General features: G+C 40.5%; 1 protein-coding gene across 1 annotated transcript in view; it reads right to left on the bottom strand.

Annotated features, from left to right (window-relative positions):
- Positions 1–12,398, bottom strand: part of Mttp (microsomal triglyceride transfer protein) — a 42,031-nt gene extending 29,633 nt beyond the window's left edge. The window contains exons 1-4 of the mRNA XM_059265027.1: positions 12,338–12,398; positions 6,581–6,768; positions 5,249–5,392; positions 307–414 (exon numbers count right to left, since the gene is read on the bottom strand). Coding sequence (XP_059121010.1) covers positions 307–414; positions 5,249–5,392; positions 6,581–6,768; positions 12,338–12,398 — 501 coding nt within the window. The remainder of the gene's footprint in view (positions 1–306; positions 415–5,248; positions 5,393–6,580; positions 6,769–12,337) is intronic.
- Positions 12,399–21,292: the final 8,894 nt, after the last annotated feature.

Genomic DNA, 21,292 nt, shown 5'->3' on the forward strand with positions numbered 1-21,292 from the left:
GAGACCAGTTCTCTCACTGAAACTTAAGCTCACCATTTGGGTCAGTAGGGCTGGCCAGTAAACTCTCAGAATTCACCTGTCTCTGTCTGCTACCCAGGGTACTAGCACACAAGTGCATACCCAGCTTTTATGAGGGTGGTGGAGATCTGGTGGTTTTCGTTAAGTTATCCAGTGTCATAAAGTTACTATATTGTCTGGGCAGACCTTTGCCTAAAGTCTGGTCTTAGCTCCCAAGTAGCTGAGATCACAGGTGAGCACTCCTTCCCCTCACCAAGATGCTGACTTCTTAGAATCATCACTAAGTACCTCGTTGATGGTTCCGGAGCTTAACTGCATCTGGAATAAGCTAGCCAAGCCTCTCTTGAGATTTTCTATGCCCACGGGCTCATTTTCATAGGAGTAGAACTCTTTGACCTAAAGGGAAAGAGAAACAAAAATGAAGCAATGGTACAATGTTTATCAGATCTAGAGGGCCGGGTTCTCACCTCTACTGATGGTGTGAGATACTGTCAGCACAGAGCTGTGATTTCTTTCCTGTGAAAAGAAGCAGGTTTTGTTTCTAAGAAGCTAGGCCATCAGGAAATGGGACTTAGGAGCTGAAAATGATGGTTCAGGACATGATGGTCATTACAGAGTCAGGAATTTCTGTGGAAAACCAGGGCTGTGCAAGGAAGAAAAACTAGAGCGTTCCTTTCGTTCACATCACATACTTTTCTCTTATAATTCTGCTTGAAACACAAACGAATGAATGAAGAGAATGACAATCGCCACAAACGGCAGTTCAGATTCCTGAAATGGCTCGGACAGAGCCCAGGTTCGCCCATGAATAGAACCCAGATGGCCCAAGTGTTCCCCGACCATCGCTGCTGCTCTGGGTAGAAGAAGGGCAGAGGGTGGAGGACTGGCGGGCTTGTTTGGACTGTGCAGCCTGCCCATGACTACTGGTTATGGTTCTCATTAGACGGTAGGGAAAGGCTGAAATGAGAAGAGGGATTTGGCAGGAGTAGGAAGTGACTTGGCTCTATTTTACCCTTGACATTTATTGGCACTGCATCCTTTATCATTTTAATGAGTCAGCCCATCTTTAAGGAACAGTGCAAAAAAGTGAGGAGAAATGTTCAGAGGACAGCTTATTGTTTTCACCTTGGATGGACTTCAAGCACATCACACGGTTTAGAAGCAGAGGGCAGACATGCCTTCCCTGTAAAAATTACTATGGTCTACACAAGCTGGGGCAGAGCATTTCTGCCCCCCAAATTCCCAATGCTTTCCTATTTCTCAAAAAAAAAAAAAACAACCAAACAAACATAGAATTTAAAGTTCAGTAATGTGGTGAATTTAATTAATACTAATCTGAATAACTCAGCCTACCTAAAAATTTCTCATGTCTTAGGAGATAATATTGTGCCTGAATCAGCTTTCCAAGTGCCTCAACTCTCTATTTTTACTTCCTAGACATACTCTGCCTAGTGACAGGTTTTCTGGTTACTGTATCTACGGTCAGTTTTAGTCACTCCACTGCCTAATCCTTCAGTGTTGGAATAGTGTTGTTTGTGCTGGTTAAAAGGGACCTGTGACAGTGACCTCACTGTCTGAAAATCCAGGGATCATATTCTCAAACAAACCACTGGCAACTTCTCAGATCCAAGCTGGCTCTCTGATGCTCTATACTATAAACTGGATTTCCTTCCTTTAGCAGGAACAGTCATAGTCAGTAATCTGAAAAGCATAAACCCAGAGACATAGCCAAAAAGGTCCGGCTTTTTCTATTGATATTTATTGTTTTCCTACAACTAGAAAAGTAGACAAGCCTTTTGTTTTGTCCTTTCAGAAGATGAAACTGTTTATTTCTAGGACAGACCAATCTGACCCAAAGTAAAGATGACATCCTTATCCATATTCAAACATCAAATTACTGAACAATGATAATCTTCATAAACTGGAACTTTGAAGTTTGACCCATGTGACTGTCATAGAAGTAATCTTAAATTCACTATTTCACAAGAGGAACTGAGTATGTTTTATGGTGTTCGGGCGATAAAGCTGATGATAACTTCATTTAGTTCTGAAATGAATTCTAGATACCCAAGTGCTCAGGCCTCCGATCTGAATCCAGAGTCATCAGAGTCCAGAGAACCGTAAGCCAAGCTTTCCACACAGGGAACTCAAACTGAGAGTGAGGCTAGGCAGACTGCCAGGAAGGAGAACCCAGCATCCTGTGGTGAAATCTGGGGCCATTTTCCCTTAGGAAGAAGATTCCCCCGTAATTCATGAACTCAGTAACAGAAGTTTAAATTTACATCCTTGCCTAAACACAAAAATAAGTTGAACTGATTCCTGCAAACAGGGATTCACCATTTTATCTTTGATATTTAACTATAAGACAGAGCACGGTTAAGAAGTACGGGACAGAAGCAAATGAAGACATAGGTAATTTTTACAGGTGCTACCCACAGCTCCTTTGCAGGGTCAGTGTGTGAGCAGGAGCCAAAAAGCCAGGTTTAGATAGCAGATTCACACCAGGCAACAATGCAAAATAAGAGGCAAACTTAATTTTATCAGTACAGACAACCAAAAGCAAACAGAAGCTTTCGTTTGTCAGTGTTAATGAACTTAACAGGTAACTGCCATGTTCCCAACTTAGCTTGTTGAATGTGGACAAAATCAGATGGTACCCAAGCACTTCCATATGGTCAATGAGTGATTGTGGGAAACAGAAAATGCATAATGAATATGCATCTAAGTATTCTGTTGGGTTCTTTCCTAATGTAAATACGGGAGCTGTAAATGGGGAGAAGAGAAAGGGGGCCCTGGAAAAACGAAAAGATTCTCTTGAAATCCCACAAGTCTTGTGTAGATTTGGCCTAGGGCAGGAATGTCCTCCAAGAAAGCTGTCCATCAGCAGGTCCCTGACTGTGTAGCTGCTCTCCTTGTAATCTGAAATGACAATGACCTTTCTAACGTCCATGTGGCCGGAAATTCCCTTTGACTTCTTAGTCTACAGGGTCAAGCCTTTCCCAAGTACTTTATTGTACAATTGAGAGATATATAATGATGTACTTTAACCCGTGGCTACAGCAAATCATCACATCCCATTGGGCTGCCACATTGGTGTCACTGAAATAGTGATGTGGCAGCTTCATGCAGCCTTTGAACAGTGAAGGCACTGAGTTCTTACGTGTGTGTGCGGCAAGACTTTGCACTCAGCTTCTGGCAAAGGCACTGTAAAGTGATAGGCTGTGGTGAAGACCATAAATGCAATTAATATTTAATGGACTCAAGAAGCTTGCCACTTTGGAGGTCCAGAGAAGAAAATAACTGTGTTTTGTGTTAATAAAGTTGAGCCATATGCAAATCAAGTAAGTGAATGCATACGGTGCAGAATAAAATAGAGAATTCTCCAAGTCGACCCAGGAGGACGATGAGAGGACAGTGGCACGCTGGGGGGAAGGTACAGACTCTGCTTCAAACGCCAGCTTCGTGACCTGTCAGTTCTGTGGCCTTTGGAACTTTTCTTAACTTCTCAGAACTCCAGTTCCTCATCTGCCACAGGAGTATACCACAGCAGCAACCTCCTAGGTCTGTGACTAGCACAGGGGACAATGTTTGTGGTGTGGTCAGGCAGAGCTCAGCACGCTGTAAGCACTGCGTTCCTTTTACTTGTCACTAACTGAATCACAAGCCAAGACTGGCTCACCTAGCCTCTCATCAACTTTTGTGTTCATCCTTTTACTCTACAAACATTCATTGAATTTTCACTATAATCAAGTTGCTGAATGCACTAAGAGAAAGATGTGATGCTGCTCATGAGAAACCCACTGCTACTGTGGACAGAAGACAGAGAATTATAACGCACTCAAGGGGTGGTGGGCTTGGAGGATATTAGGAAAAGCTTTATGGACACACCAGTCAGTACAAGGTGGAGACACTTTGGGGAAGGGGAAGAAAGACATGGAGCTGAGAGTGGAGGGGCTGGAATATTGACAGGATTGGTCATTTTCTCTGCTGAAAGCTGTAACTTAGCAATGAATATGGATGGCTAGAAGAGAAATGGGAAGGCCATGAGTGGGTTCCAAAGCACCAAGAGTGGGGCAAAGTCACATGGCTGTTTCCAGCTGACCAAGAGGGTGTGACTGTTATAAAAGAAAGGAGGATATGGGAACAAAGCTTGAATCAAGGGAAAGATTCTGAGAGGTGGAGAAAGAGAAAGGCATTCTGAGAGACTGGGGTTCAGAGTTTATGTGATGTAGCACATGCCTGCCTCTGAGCCCTTCTTGGAGTACTTCCTAACAAATGTGCATCCTGCTTTGCAAAGGTTTCTGGTATTTTTACTTTGCAGTACTTGTCATCATTATTTTGAGGTAGAAAGTTGAACTTTGGAGACATGTAAAATGACAGTTGTAACTCCCCCTATCTCCCTATTGTTTTCTACCTCATGACTAAACTTGAGCTCACATCTTCCTTTGTGAATAAGATACCCACAACCTTCCTAAACCAGAATGTGGAATGCCTGGTCATTTACTGTTCACAGTTGCTTCTCAGTTCCAACATAGTAGGACTATAAAATAGGTTAGATTTAAATCATAAGTAAAACATCTGAAAGCTCACAGAATTTCCTTACTGGGCTTCTAGATGGAATTACAATATTTATTCATTATTTTGCTCTGTTTAGTACTTTTCCAAGTCATATTTCTAAAGAATGTCTAAATATTTTGAAAGCTGCTGTGTCTTCAACATGACACGGGAAGATGTCAGTTTTGTGTTTTGCCCAGACAGATACCCTCACACATTAATATTATTTATCTAAACTTTTACCTTTCATTCTAATCTGCCTACTTTCCTGAACTTACCTAACATGCTGCAACGATTTTCTGTGTTACAATAGCTCTGTAATCCTTCCTAGTTTAATAGCTAGTAAGAGATGCAGTTTAAAAGCAGTGTTTCTCATCCAGAAGCCAATACTTCATTCTATTACAAAGACTTTAATGAGAGAGAGACAGAGACAGAGACAGAGAGACAGAGAGAGAGACAGAGACAGAGAGACAGAGAGACAGAGACAGAGAGAAGCTGGGTAGGAAATAGAATTCAGAGCATGGTTTGACTTCCTTTGGAGACATTTGTTCAGCAGCCTCCACCCCTCAGTTCTTGAAATGATCCCACTGAAAACAGGTGGTAACAATGAGTCCTGCAGAGCACTACCCGCTGGAAGGGGGCAGAGCAGGAAAGCGGAAGAAAGCCCGGGCCTCACCTTCCCCCGAACCAGGTGAAGGAGCATGGGTCTCTGCAGCGCCTCCAGGTTGTCCTTTCCTAGGATCTTCGGGGCAGTTTTGCCTTTGAAGATGCTCTTCTCTCCTCTCTGTTGGTTCACATTTTCAACGTTGACAGTCGTCATCTAAGTCAAGAAAAGAACACAATTAGGAAAAAAATTCCCACATCTGCCTCCTAAAAAGAAGGTGGTAAAGGAGACCAACTGAGGTTGTCATCATTTCAAACGTTGATTCACAGGACTTGTCACTCACATTACTGGACAAGAGCTTTGACTTTAAAATGGAAGGTATTTAACATTAGCTATTTTAACTGGTCAAAGGTGAGAATGCTTAACTCTGTGACCTTGAGTCATAATACATGTGCCTTGAATTTGACTCTTTTGTCTCACTGGCACTTTTCTCACTGGTTTTAAACAGTGTCTGTCTACCTCCTCCTTTCCCTGTCTGTAACGTGTCTGAAAACATTCCTGCCCATTCTGGGGCTCCTGTGTTTATAAAGTGAAGGTCAGCAACAGAATTACAGAACAAGGATGGATGCAAGCAATGTTTTCTGCAGGGAAGCTTGCTGTTCTAGTGATAATGACTCAGAGGAATGCATGGTGATGTCCTGATCTAACTTTGAAAATACAACAACCACTAGAAACACCCAAAGAAATGGCAGTGAGTTGTCAACGGGGCTGCAACACATCTTACTGTAAAAAGCTATTTGTTCCACGTACTTGACCCAGTGCGCCTATCTGACAGTAACCTGCAGAAGAGCAACTAACTTTAAAAGGAATCCATTGCCGTTAGGTTCTTGGAAAGTAGGATTACAATATATCAACATTAGAAAAAGTCTCACAGATCTAAATCACCATGGCCGACCAAACACTGTCATTCTGTGGAATACTTGGTTCCTTCTATAAGAGGCCCTGTCCCTCATCAGTAATTCTACCCGTTAAATGAGGCCTCTCCTAGTGTATCTCCATTTCAGTCTCCATGGTTCCTTACATGACATGCATTGCAAATCCCTTCCTCCAGGACATTTTGAATGGATTCCAATACAATGTCCCCATTCATATTAAGATGATATACAGAACTGGAGGTCAGACTTCAGTTACTCAGCAGCACGGAGCAGCCTGCTTCAACAATTTGGAGAAAACTCACTATTGATTAGCAACAACTTCAAAATTATGGATGCTTCACTTGTTTTTGTGAAAGATAATATGCCAAGTATATCCAATAGCACAAAACAAGTGCTGCTGGATGACGTGTTTCTAACATCGAATCCTAGTGTAGTGCAGTGTTGCTTCATTTTGATAGAAAATGCCCACCGTGACTTGGATCAGTTGGTCATCATCACCATCAGGATTCCTCCACAGTAACACAACGTCCACATCAGATGAGATCCTGTAGCCCACGCTGTCCTGAAGTTTTCCTTTGCCCCCATCAATAAACACTTCAGTGGAGTACGTGAGCTTGTACAGCCGTTCATTATTTAATGAGAGACCAGTTGTGTGACCTGCATTAAAGGACAGGCACAGGTCAAGTTCCGATCGTCAGGCACTTGTCAGGCCTGAGAACATACTGTCTTACCGCCACTGCGTTCTCCAGTTCACTGAGGCTCAGTGGAGCTTAACTAGCACCTGCTGAACCAAAGAGGATGTGCTTCTCCAGCGACTAAAAGCATCGGCTTAAAAACCACAAATAAGTAAGTTAACTGATGAACATACAAACAAGCTTCCATTTCACAAAACCATTGTTTTTATCAACTATCAAGTCATCTTCATATTGCCCAGGTTGAACATAAGACAGTTTTTAAAGCAACGGTCATGTTGCTTTCAATCACTTGACTATATAAGTTCAAGCAGAGGTCTTGACAGGAATTGCTTTACAAATTCAGTAAGATCTTTTGTAATTATTTAAAATTTTATGTGTATGGATGTTTTGCCTGCATTGTATGTACACCAAATGCATGCAGTACCCAAGGGAGCCAGAAGAGGGCACTGGATTTCCTGGAACTGGAGCTAAATAAGTTTCCATGTGGATGCTGGGAACCAATCCCAGGTCCTCTGGAAGAGCAACAAGTGCTTTTAACCAAAGCACAGTTCCATCTTTACAGCACCATAATTAATGAATTTTTAATTCCAACAGCTGAGTGTCAAAAAAATGTTAGTCATCAAAAAGGCCATTCTTTCATTTGGCATACTTGCTGCATTTAAAGAATGTTTTTTCTTTGTAGTTTTCTCTATAAGCTTAATTAGCAAACTTGTCCAAAGAACATTTCAGTGGTGGTTGTGGTGGTTCATACTTATAATCACAGCACTTTGAAGACTGAGACAGGAAGATGCCCATGAGGTTGAGGGTAGTCTGGACAATATAATGATTCCAGGCAAGCCTAAAATACATAGTGAGTTCCATGCCAACCTAAGCTACAATGTGAGAACATGTCTCAAAAACCCAAGTAAACAAATAAATAAATATCTATACCCAGGTATATTATTGTCTAATAATATTTTAAAGAAAATTGGAACATTAAAGAGTCACCTATAAATAGGTTTAAATTAACTGTGCCTGAAAAAAAGACAACTAATTACATAAAATCTTAAGACCAGCTTAAATCTGGACAGGGGGATTTAATATCAAATAGCATTGAAGTCAGTATTGGGAGCCAAAAAAAAAAAAAAACCCACAAAGGAGAAGTTCACACAGTTTCCAACTCAGTTGAACTCATTCCCAGGACACACAAAGGGGAAAGATTGAATTTTTCTCAGACACACAAAGGTTATGATCACAGAAGCTGGTTTTGTATGTTTTCTGTGCGTCACTCACTAGATGGAGTCAAGAAGTATTCAGTGTGTATGTTCTTACTTGGTGTCACGGGGTTGCTTTGCCAGCGAACTCTAGTAGGAAGTCATAACTTACTTTCCCTTAAGAAGTATGTACATGGCCAGGGGTACTGCTGCACACCTTCAATCACAGGACTTGGGAAACGGAGGCAGGTAGATCTTTGTGAGTAGGAGGCCAGCCTGGTCTGCATCAGCTTCTGCCCACCCACCCCTAGCAACAACTGCACAGTCTCCAGGAAAAAGAGAGCAAGACATGTTGCCTCAAGATGATGTGTGCTGACATTCATAAAAATCTAATCAGCTCAGTCTTGTTCTGTTGTTGTTTGTCTGTCTTTTTTTTGGACAGGGTCTCACTATGTAGCCCAGGCTGGCCGGGAATCCTTCTTTCTCTTGCCTTTTGCTCCAAGTGCTTGAATTACAATTTTGCACCATCTGGCTCTGCGATGGGCATTACTATTCTTCATTAGATGAGAAAACGGAAGGGCACAGAGATTACACCCTTTGCCCAGGATTACTCAGGCAATTAATAATGGTGATGTGATGGGAACTATAGCTATCTGCTCCTAAGATCATGCTCTTACTTTTACCACAAACCTCTACAATTTTAGATTGATTTCTCTTTCATTCCTAGGAAAGGAGCCAGGAATTCATTCTTTCCTTTAACAATGATGCTCTGAGAAACTCTCAGGACATGGTCAATTTTCTAGGTCAACCTAGATGCCAATAAACAAGGAGACAAATTTTCCCCCCTTATGGAGCTAATACTTATGTGACAAAGAGCTAGAAAATAAGATAGAATGAGTGTATGAGCAAACACCATAGAATGACAGACCATGCTACTGGAGACAAGTCCAATAGGAAAGGCAATGGGTAGACCTCTGTGAGGCAAGGTCAGCTTGAGGCTGGCCACGTGTACGTCTGTAGCAAGAGTCATACTCTGCTCTTCCCACTCCATTCTCACAAGGAGCAGCAAGTGCAAAGGCCCTGAAGAGGGCTTGTGTGGACACAAGAGCAGAAAGAACTGGAACTGACTACATAAAGAACACAGCAGAGGAAGGTGAGGTTCAACAGGTGCCTGGGCTTCAGGGAGACTCGGGGACAAGTCCATAGGGCTGAGGTGGGAAGCTGAAAGAGGTTTCTGACCTCATTCTAGGTCCATGATCTGCCACAGGTTCAAAGGGAGGACACAGGTTTCAGTAGGAATCCGAAGAGGCAAGTGACAGATGAGGGAGAGCTGGCACCACACAAAACAAAGTTCAAACCCCAAGTCAGCCAAGCCTGGGACATGACATACAGAAGGAAGATGGAGTTCAGAGACCTTCAAGGAGACACAGTCTGTAACTCTCTCAGCCTCTTCTTTTTCCACCTCTTCTGTATTCTAAATGGGTGCTCTGCAGCAGTTCAAACACTACTTTGTTGCGGATATTTTGGACCTATGTGTGCTTGTGTGTGTGTGCGTGTGCGTGTGTGTGTGTGTGTGTGTGTGTGTGTGTGTGATCTATAAAATTCCATATAGGGCACATGCTGTCTTATCAAATCCTCACAGCAATTGTGAAAGATGAGCAGTACATAAGAGCTGACAAAGACTGACTCTAAGTTCAATCCCACACACATGTAGACTCTGAAGTTTGGGTTTTAGAAAATCTGAGTTTATGGACTACGTGAAGGAGCCTTCTGATGAAAATCATTATGGAAAATGTGTAGGAGGGACTATTTCTTAAAGTCCACAGCTTTCAAAACTATTATGCTGATGTTTTTTAGCTTTTACGTTACCAGTAACAAGGAGCATAGGACAGATCAGCTCTTGACTGCACCAGGACAATGATGCCCAGAGCGGGAAGGGCCTTGATCTCCGTTGGCTTCTCCTACCTCTTTCAACAGGCCTCAAGGATCTGTCTGTCCTGTTCATCAGATGCTGAGTTTCAGATGGTCCAAATGGCTAGGTTGTGCTCCAGGGTTACTTTTTTAGCTACCGCTCTTTAGAATGGACATGATGGCATTTTGTTCCAGGGGTCGAGGCGCTGTAATAGCACTGCTCCTTGGCTTAAGCAAGGAGGTAAAGCAGAGGTGAGTTAGGGTGAGGCTCCAGGAGATGTGCTCTGGAGATACGGGAAGAAATCAAAGAGTCTGAGAATCTGACAGGAAAGTGTAAGGCAGGAGAGATGGGGTGTGATTAGTGCAAATGGATTAAAAATAAGGGTGGGGTCAGGGACTGAGAGGAATTAGCAATAAAGGAGCTAATATGAGATAAAGACAAAACAAATAGAAAGTAAAAGCCCTACATCAAAAAAAAAAAAAAAAGCAAGTCAGCGCTGAGAACAGCTCCACTGTTACCAGCTACAATCAGTAACAGCCAGGGGAAACCTGGGGCTTTGGAGTCCACACTCAATAAATTAGACTGCCCTCCACATTACCCTTCATCCTACGGTTAGCAGGAGGGTAGAGCCACCTCGTGTCATTTGCTTGTTAAATATCAGTCATTGTGAGGGCAAAGAATCCGCCATCAAATCACGGTCCTCTACTCCGAAGGCTACTCCAGGTAGATGGAGAGAACCGAGTCCTGTATTGAGCCCTGTACTGGATGCTTGTGATATTTAGTGTCAGAAAGTCTTTGAACTGAAATGAAGGAACTCGGGGAGAGAAGCCGAAGCCCTGGGCCCCTCACTCACCCGGGTCCTTGGAAGACTTTGGAAGAGGCCCTAGCAATCTATGTACGTTCCTTATCTTTCCTCGGTAACCTTTGGAAGCATAAGATATTTCTGTGGTGTTTTATCAAAGACAGTCTCTCAATTGCACAAGCTTTGGGTTCTGAAAACCTGGATTTGTCATTGAGTTTGTACACAACAAGCTGTCATGTTCTAAGCCACATTTTTCCCATGCGCAGGTGGCATGCCTGTATGCTGCTGCTGGTGTGTGTGTGTGTGTGTGTGTGTGTGTGTGTGTGTGTGTGTGTGCTTGCTGTTTTTCATTTACAGAATGGGAATTAAAAAAGATGACACAGTAACTACTATATCTCCATTTTTTTTCAAAATAATCATGATATTGGGTTAGTATACTGTTTACATCATATTAGACAAACAATAAAACACTACTTTCTAACAATTTCAAGTAAAATATGATTTATAAGTTTTTGTTTTTCACCTAAGGAAGGGTTGTATTTTAAACACTAACACTTTTCAAAAGTGCTGAAAATATTCCCTCTAGTTTAGGAATCTATTTGCCCAGGTGAAATAACTGAATTTTAACCCTCTATATCTTGCTGTTGTAGTAACAGCTATTCCTTTTCCATGTAGAAATTTCACATTCACTTTATGGTCACAAGTCACAGTGATTACAAACAGATTTTAAAAGTTTGTGTGTGATCATATTATGTTACTTACTCCAGTACACACCACTAGAAGTGACCCCCTACCATAACAGGGTACCTTGAGATCAGGTGCTTTTAACAGTGTATCTTTATGAATTATCAAAAGTGACACCTTTATACGGGACAACAATCCGAAGCCCAAAGAGTCTATAAGCTGGTGGATTCATAGAAGATTTCCTATCAATACATTTGAAACATGACATTGAAACCCTTCCTGTGAAACGCTCTCCTCTTGTTTTTTTTCTGATGTTATCAATTCACATATTTTTAAAGTGATTTTCATCTTAAAACAGAAACTGTTAACTAGTAACACTATTTTTAAAGATGTCTTATTTCTTAAATCCATATCATACCGCCTTATTTTCTTTAATTCACTGACTTGGATTATTCTATTCTTTTTGAATGCCAGCAGAATTCCATATATGCTTTGCCATTTCATTCATAACTCTTTGGCAATCAAATGTCTTTTCCCCCTCATTGGATCTGACTCTTCTTGGTGTCCCATTGCTAAGCAACTAGAGGGAAATTTCAGGACTGGGTTTTATAAATCCTGTTTTACAATTCAAATGAAGGCACTGCCTTCTGTGTGTCCACCAGCAGCAGGTAACAATAGCTCAAATCTTTTTCCAGGAATGGAAAACTGAAGCCAGAAACACACTGATCTGAGGGATGGCGGGCTGAAACGAAGAGACCTCCATTCTCGTAAAACAGAGCCAGAAATTAAGTTTTTTCATCTCCACTTAGTTACTTAGCCCCAGATATTTCAACCTTATATATTTTCAAAAAGGGTGTAGTTAGGAACTCTTCCAGCATACACACACACACACACACACACACACGAGATTCAAGTTTAGGAAAAGGCAGCGTACACTTACCTTTAACAGAGGCAGAGTATGAGGAGAAGAAGCAGAGGAAGAACACAGCTAAGAGGATCATGCTGCCTGGCTACCCTCTACCACATCCACTTCCCAGGAGTCACTGAGAAGCAGACTCTCCTGATGGCAGCCAGCAAGGAAGTGACCCTTCTCAGAATCTGCGACAACAGTGTTTATCTACAGGGGAAAGGTCAGATTCCAAACTCCAAAATCAGGACCTAAGTTCACGGAAGGGCTCACTATTAATGATTAAACATAGGGGGGCTATAGTTTTCAGCCTTTCACTTTGAAGAAGTTTGTTTCATTCAAGATGGAAAATCAAGGGAGTTTTCATCTGGAGAGCCAAACTAAACCATTCCACCGTCCTACAAATGCACAAAGGCAGAACCACCGAGGAGCCATGCCGTGCCAAAACAAACAAACAAACAAACAAACAAACAGAAACTGACTGTGATACTTTTCTGCTCAAGTACAAAATCATCACCAAAGCTAGAACATTGACTGCCTGTTGGAAGCAGGCATTTATAATGAAAACGTGGTGAGGTCCAATTAGTCCGAACCCCACTGAACCTAACTGAACCAAAATACATCCTCTATGGTTATTTTTGAGGGTTTGTTTGTTTGTTTGTTTGTTTTTGTTTTTTTGTTTTTCAAGACAGTTTCTCTGTGTAGCCTTGGCTGTCCTGGAACTCACTCTGTAGTCCAGACTGGCCTCCAACTCACAGTGATCCATCTGCCTCTGCCTTCTGAGTGCTGAGATTAAAGGCGTGTGCCACAACCACCTGACTTACTTTTTAATTTTTATACTACTCATAAACCATTATAAAAATCATTCTTAGCTGGGTGGTGGTGGCGCACGCCTTTAATCCCAGCACTCAGGAGGTAGAGCCTCTTGGATCTCTGCGAGTTCGAGGCCAATCTGGTCTACAGAATGAGATCCAGGACAGGCACCAAAACTACAGAGAGAAACCCTGTCTTGAAAAAAAGAAAAGAAAACAAAACTAAATAAATAAATAAATAAAACCAAAACAAAAATCACTCTTAATTTTATAATTTAAACTAAGTCATACCACGACTGATAAAGACAATATTGTATTAGACCTTTCATCCCTGAAATGTGGCAGATTGTTCTTAATATGTGAAACTACAGAGGTTGGACAAACCAGCAGGGCCACCATTAATGGGTGAGTAGGCCAGCTGAGGCCACCAGAGCAGACCTCTTATTGTACCAACAGGTAACACCTGTTTGGGTCCCCAGACTGAGGACCAGAGTCCTGTCTTTTCTGAGTTGCATTTCTAAGAAGAGATTCAGAGGAGTCCCAGGTCTCACCACTTTTGCAACAGAATATTCGTTAGGGAACCTCTTTAAAGTGAATGCCCTCGTAACTTAAAGCCACACTAGCTGACCCTGCCAACACCTGTCACCAGAAACTCCCACCAGAGTCCTGATAGAAACATTAACACTTCGAATATGAAGTGGCATGCTGTGTGTGTGGAGAAGAGGTAGAAGAAAGTCTGGTAGCAAGGGTGATTGGAATGCCTATGAAAATACTCATGGCCATGTTTTATCTATAAAGTGGGTTCTCCCCTAACCTGGAGCTTAAATCTTTTAGGCAATAGGGCTGCAAAAGGAAATGTAAAATTTAAAAATCTCCAAACTGAAGCATTCCCTTTGAAGTGTGTTTTCATATGCAAAATTAAAAGGGGAAAATTATTTTAATCTCCTCTTGAGTAGAGCATTTGTTATTACCAGTTTTTCTGGGGCCAGACAGAAAAGGGCATTCTCTCTGTCTCTGTCTCTGTCTCTCTGTCTCTGTCTCTCTGTCTCTCTGTCTCTGTCTCTGTCTCTCTCTCTCTCTCTCTCTCTCACACACACACACACACACACACACACACACACACACAGAACACTTCACTGGAAAAAATTTGTGGCTACCAGGTATCCATATGCAATGTAATGAAGTGCGTGGCACTTCCTTTTTGTTTAGTTACTGTTGTTACTATACTTCTATTTTTTTAAAATGGCACTCTACTATGCAGTCCTGGCTGACCTGGTGGAACTTGAGGTATAAAATAGGATGGCTTTTGACTCACAATGATCCTCCTGTCTACCTCCCAAGTGCTGAGATTAAACACTGTGCCACCAAGTCTTTCTAGCTTTGCTTTAATTTTAATAAATCCCCAAACGTGTCCATAACATTAGATAGGTAGGCATAGAAAGCCCTGATAGTCACTTATGCTTACAGACATACTTATTTCAATCAAGAACTGTTTTGAACCCTACCTGAGTGTGTAAGAACCGTCTTGTATTTTCACCTAAAAGTCACTGTTGCATATATCTATCTACAGCTGTCGTTAGACTATGTGGTTTGTGATACGTGTCTCTTTGGGTAAAGTTCTAGTCCTTGTCAGGTGTTTGTATCAGAGTCCAACCAATAAAAGGCATATCACTATTACCTAATCAAGGGAGTGCTGTTTCATTGAACATTTGATTTCCACTAGAAAGCTCTACAGTCAGTAATCATTTCAACACAAGACATACAAATAAGCTGTTTCTGCTGTTCTGATGCGCAACATCATCCATTTAGGTTCGGTGTATAGATTTCTCTTTTTACAAAGACATTGGAGAAACTGTTTCTCATGATGGTTTCGCTGAGATAAACTAAGAAGGGCAAACACTTCCATATTCAGAGAACTCTGGATGGCACCAAGTGCCAGTCTTTGGTGCTTTGTCACACAGAGCCAACAGTGGACAGTACAGGTGAGTGATGTCTCCTCAATTCGCTGGCTGTGTGGCATGGCACATGGAGCAGGAAAGAAGACAGGACAGGAAGGCATACAATAACAAAAGCTGGTGTGAATACTAGAGTTTACATTCGGCCATCACAACAGTCACTTCCTCTTGGCTCAGGTTAATTGTTCAAAACTACTTTAAGGAACATAGAAAAATGAACCTTCAAATGTGAAACATAGTATCGTTGATTGCTTAAAAAACATTCAAGTTGGGATTTCAGAAGAAATTGAATTTTTGAACATGGGATGAAATTGACATTGTTTTAATTAATTAAAGGGGATGTCTTTTCATGAGACTATGACAATTTAATATGGAAGTTGATAGAACACTCGTTTCTGTGATGGGTACTCCAGGCTGACAATACAAGGAGACACTGATCTGTACTAGTCAGCACAAAAGCAGATAATATGTTTTAAAACATCATTGTTGCTACAAACCCCTTTGGTGGTACCCAACCCTGCCACACTACCATGTTGCCTTGACAGATGAGGAAACTTTGAAATTAAAGATGGATTACTGATTCCAAAGTGCAGCTGTGTCTTGTTGAGTATCATAGGTTGTTAAGAGTTAACTTATTTTCCTAGATTAGAAGATAATTGAACTTTGGTCACTAAAGGTTAAAAGGAAATGAGTTACCCTATTAGATACAGACGTGGCAAGTCAGGATGTGTGACAGCCTGAGAAGAAAAGCCACTTGTGTCATCAGAACATTCTGCTCTCTTCTTAGAAAGAGTGTGACACCGCAGGAAGGAAGGAAGGGAGGGAGGGAGGGACAGAGGGACAGACGGAGGGAGCGGCGGAGGGAGGGACAAAAACTTAAGGACGCTTTCAATCACTCTTAAAAGCTCATACTGTTTTAAAGTGTGATGGCATTTTTAATTTAGTAAGGGACTTCGCATTTTCATGGAATCCTCAGAAACATACTTTGTTAAGAACATTCTTATAGTTTGGTGACCTCTTTCATACTAAGGCATAGTATATATATACTATTTTAATATATATAGAGAATATATATACTATTTTATCAAGTATTGTTAAAGATTTTCTTTGTTAAAATAAAGAAATATTAAATTACTAAATTAATGAAAGTAAAACTAGGGGTTAACTATGAGACATTTGGAATCTAAGATAAAAGCATAGTTATTTTTTCAAAACAGAATTAAGTAAACATACATAAACACATATACACATATTTGTCAATAATCAGAAAAACCTGTGCATCATGCTAACCTGAGAGGATTCTCCTACTATGTCTGTTCACTCAAGAACTGGGTGGACAGACTGAAGAGAACTAGTAAAAGTGATTCCAACAGATGAGGACAAAGAAAATAAACATTTAATTTTGATAAAATAAAGAATAAATAACAAAAATAATCCCATTGTGCTTTTTAAAATGGAAATTTCAAGCCTAAAGTAAGATGTTAAGTAGAAGTACAAATTTATTTTAAAGGTGTACATAATATAACTAAACTCATTATATTTATAGACAAATTATTTATAGGGATAAACAATTAAATTAATTTACAGCAGAATCAGAAGCCAATCATTTTAAAGCAACCACCAAAATAAAAAAGATATAAAATATTTAAGATTGGTTAAGAGATGAAGGATAGAGTGCAGGTAAAATATGGTATTTGGGCTAGTGTTTGAAGAATTTCCCAGAACTTTTGGAAAGCACTGTGTTAATTCTGTAGCCATCATAACCAGTCACTGGCTTCGAACAATAGAGTTTTGTACTCCAGTCCTGAAGTCAGAACTTCTACAGGAGCATCACTAGGCTGAAATCAAGATGTGGGCATGGCGCACAGCTTTCCCAAGACTTTAGGGGGAATTCATTTCTTCTGGGAGCTGCATGTGTTCTTTGTCTCAGGACCCACTTTCTACACCTTCAAAATCAGCTCGAGTGGGCTGAATCCTTCAGCTTCAGATCACTCTGACCGCCTCTTCCGTCTGCTTCTTCCACTGTGTACACACAGTTGATGATATCAGGCCTATGTGGATAACCCAGCAGTCTTTTTACTTGGGGTCAGTCAATTAGTGACCTAAATTCATCTACATCGTTAACATGGATGTTCACTGCAGATTAAAACATGAGCACTTTGGGGGAGCTATTTTTCTTCCTATTATAGATACAGACGTCAGATTTAAGAGGTTCTACAGACTTCAAGCAGAATAATACACACACACACACACACACACACACACTGGCTCAAAAACATCACAATCAAAGTGTAGGCTAACAAATAGGTAGGGGTGATATGTGAAGAGCTAGATAAGAATATAGATCACCCTAAAAGGGTAAGAAAAACAGACAACCACATAATTATTAACATCACCAATGAAAATGACCCCTTTAAGGGCTGAATGACCCTTTCACAGGGGTCAAGTATCAGATATCCTGCATATCAGATATTTATATTCCCATTCATAACAGTAGCAAAATTACAGTTATGAAGTAGCCACAAAATAATGTTATGCTTGGGGGTCACCACAACATGAGAAACTGTATTAAAGGGTCGCAGCATTAGAAAGGCTGAGAACCACTGTCTTAGCAATGTGCAGAGTAAATAATATTAATTTGTGATTGACACCTACCACAATTAACAGCACTGTATTCTAGTCTACGTAAATACGTGTTTCAATCCTAAAACAGAAGTAAACATGTTCCCAGAAAAAAAGGAAAAAATACAACTAAAAGATCCCTCTAAAAGTTATCTTTAAAAATCTACTTCAGGCAAGGTGTGGTAGCACCCACCTTTAATCCTAGCTCCCTGGAGGCAGAGGCAGGGATTCTGTGTGTGTTGGGGGCCAGCTTTGTCTACGTAATAAGCTCTAGGCCAGCCAAGGCTATGTGTAGTAAGACCCTGTCTCAAAAGAAAACAAAATCTTCTTCAGCAGAAAACAGTGACCCTAACCCAAAGTTGGACACTGACATGAAGAAGTTGCCACTATTTGAGGAAACACATTCTGTAAATGTTAGTATTCTGTGGAATTGGACTGATCTTAAAGTATACAAAAATAACACAAAATATGCCACATCATTTTGTGACATGTTTATTCAATGATAAGAATCAGTTCAATAAACGAAGGTTCATCAATTCAATATGAAACCATTTAAAATACTATTATGCGGCGGGTGGTGGAGGTGGCAGCGGCAATGCACGCCTTCAATCCCAGCACTCGGGAGGCAGAGGCAGGTGAATCTCTGAGTTCAAGGCTAGCCTGCTCTACAAAGTGAGTTCCAGCACAGCCAGGACTGTTGTTATACAGAGAAACCCTGTCTTAAAAAAAATTTTTTTTAAATACTTTTATGCAAGTATGTTTATTCATAGGTCTACTGTATTTTGGAAGCAGACTACTAAATAGCTAATACAGATATTTTGAGATAATTTCTTATTTAAATATATAGAGGTGAGCACCAAAAGGGTTAAAAGAATAGTCACCAAAACCAACAAATATTATTATTATAACAACTATTTGTATTTAGTTTATATCTTACTTATATTTTCTTACGTTCTGTATATTCTATTACTTTAAAAACTTTGGTTAGATTCACCAAATATAACTACAATAATACAAATATTTCTCATATACCCTGTATCCAATTATACCTATGGCTAATGTTTTACATCCATATGATAGATTTAATATTAATAGTCAAGTTGTTAACTAAAAGCCATACTTATTCATATTACATTTGTTGTTTTAAATATTTATTTTATGTGTATATGTCTGTGCCTGAGTATAATTATGTGTAGCACATGTGCAGGAGCCCTCAGAAGGAGCTAGAATTACAGACAGTCATGAGCTACCATGGCAGTGCTGAGAACTAAAACTGAGTCCTCTGAAAGAGCAGAAAATGCTCTTAGCTGCTGAGCCATCTCTCCGAGGCCCTAGACTATGTCTGCCTGTAATTAATCCTCTCCCCTGTTCCAGGATACATTACATTTGACTTCCATGTCCCCTTGGGCTCTTCTTGGCTGTGTCAATATTGAGGAATCCTATATGGTTATTCTGTAAGATATTCTATTGGGAACTTTGGAATATTAACTGCAACTTTGGAATATTAACTGCAGTTATTCCAATAGATAACCACAGAGCTCAAGGTTTGTTTTTATCACATTGTTTGAGATGATCAATGTGGTCTATCAGTGGTATGGTTACTTTGAGTCCTGACTGATCAGTGCTTTTAGAATGCTCCATGGACAATTATTCTTATTTTTATTCTCATTCTTTATTCTGGATTCTTTGGAAGGAAGTACCATGCTCAACCTCCTCTTTAAAAAGGGAGCTACATTTCTCCCTAGCAGCAGAGTAGTGACATGAATTAACAGGGTTTCTTTGGCATGTTTCTTCTCTTCTTTTGCTTTTTTAATCCTTTGCATTGGGACTCACAGAGACTTTATACTTTGAGCTATAGCCCAATACTACATCTACTTAATCTTGCTATAACTGCTTAATTTTTATTCATTCAGAGTTCTTTCAGGGATTTAGGAAGATGGCTTAGTCTCTAACACATGAAAACCTGAATTCACATCCCTAGCCCATATAAACAGCCAGGCACAGCCCAGTGCTCAGCTGTAAACGAGTACAGGAAGAGAGAAGCAGAAGCCGAGGGCTTGCTGGTCAACCAGTCCAGTCAACAGTCACTCTCCAGATTGAGTGAGAAACCCTGTCTCAAAAAGTAGGGTGGTGAGCTACTGAGGAAGGTACCTGACGCTGACCTCTGACTTCTACACACATACACACACACAGTGTGCTCGTGAACTCACAAACACCCACACCCACATGTGAATACTCACAAACCCTCCCCCATATCTGTGGTGATATTTTATTTGTGCTCTAATAAAAAAAGCTTGCCTGGAGATCAGAGGAAAAAGCCAACGATTATACTAAACAGAAGTCAGGCTATGGTAGCACATGCCTTTAATCCTATCACTTGGCAGGCAGGTATCTGTCTGGATCTCTGTGAGTTCAAGTCCACACTGGGGAACAGAGCCAGGCATGGTGACTGACACATGCCTTTAATCCCAGTACAAACCATAGAGGTCTGGAGATCTGTACAGACAGACAGGAAGTGACAGAGCAGGGCAGGAAGAGGAAATGATTTAGCTGGGCTGAAAGAGTGAATGAGAGAACAGAATAGAAAGGCATAGAGGCATGGGTATACAGGAGTAGGTCTCTTTGGAAGCTGCAGAGTTGGTGAGGTAAGGTTAGCTGTGGCTTTTCCTATTCCTCTGATTCCTCTCAGGCTTTAACCCCAATTTCTGGCTTTAAGTTTTTTTTTTTTTATTAATAAGACCATTTAGCAATTCGTCTACACATATCCAGCCTCCCCGTCCTGCCCTATACATACATCCATGAGTTCTTTCAATTATGTTGTTGTGCTCTTTTGGCATACCCCACATCTATGTGTTTAGGTCTGGGTTTTTCTTTTGAGTATTATCGGCTACTAGCTCACCCTCTGTGTCTTTCTACAATTCCTAGATTCAGGTATTTTCCCAATGCTTTCTGGTTTCTTTTAATCTTAACAATTATAAAAACCTAAGTATGGGTAGTAGGTATCCATGTTCTTAGGGTCTTGAATTTCCAGTCCATGAGAACATCTCTGAATTTACTTAGATCTTGAGTTTTTCATCAATCTTTCAGACTTCCTCCTTTAGGTTCTTTACAAATTTATTAGATTTCTATCTATGACACAAGGTGGGGATAAGCATTTTTTAATTTCAAGATCAGACTGTACATTGCTGGCACATAAACCAGCAAGGGATTTTGTGTGTTAACTTTTTGTCCTAAAATTCTGCTATAATTGCTAGTTAGTGAAATGAGGATTTAGAAAACTTTATATATATATAGATAGATAGATAGATAGATAGATAGATAGATAGATAGATAGACAATCATGCCACCTGTAATTTTATTTTCTTTCCTTTTTCTATTGTATTTCACTGGCTAGGCCTTTGGGCATGTCTTATGCACACAAGCACTTTTTAACACTTATTCTTTTCTCAGCCATCACTTTCTTCAAATTTTTCCTTTCTCAAGCCAGTCTATTTCTTAATTTTCTGGTTTTTTGTTTTGTTCATATTTTATCACTTAAAAATGTCCCCATGTTTAGTCTGAAAGCTGGATATAGTCTCATCCCTCTATCTGCTTCCTTG

This window comes from Peromyscus eremicus, chromosome 6 (genome assembly GCF_949786415.1).
Source record: "Peromyscus eremicus chromosome 6, PerEre_H2_v1, whole genome shotgun sequence".
NCBI lineage: Eukaryota > Metazoa > Chordata > Mammalia > Rodentia > Cricetidae > Peromyscus > Peromyscus eremicus.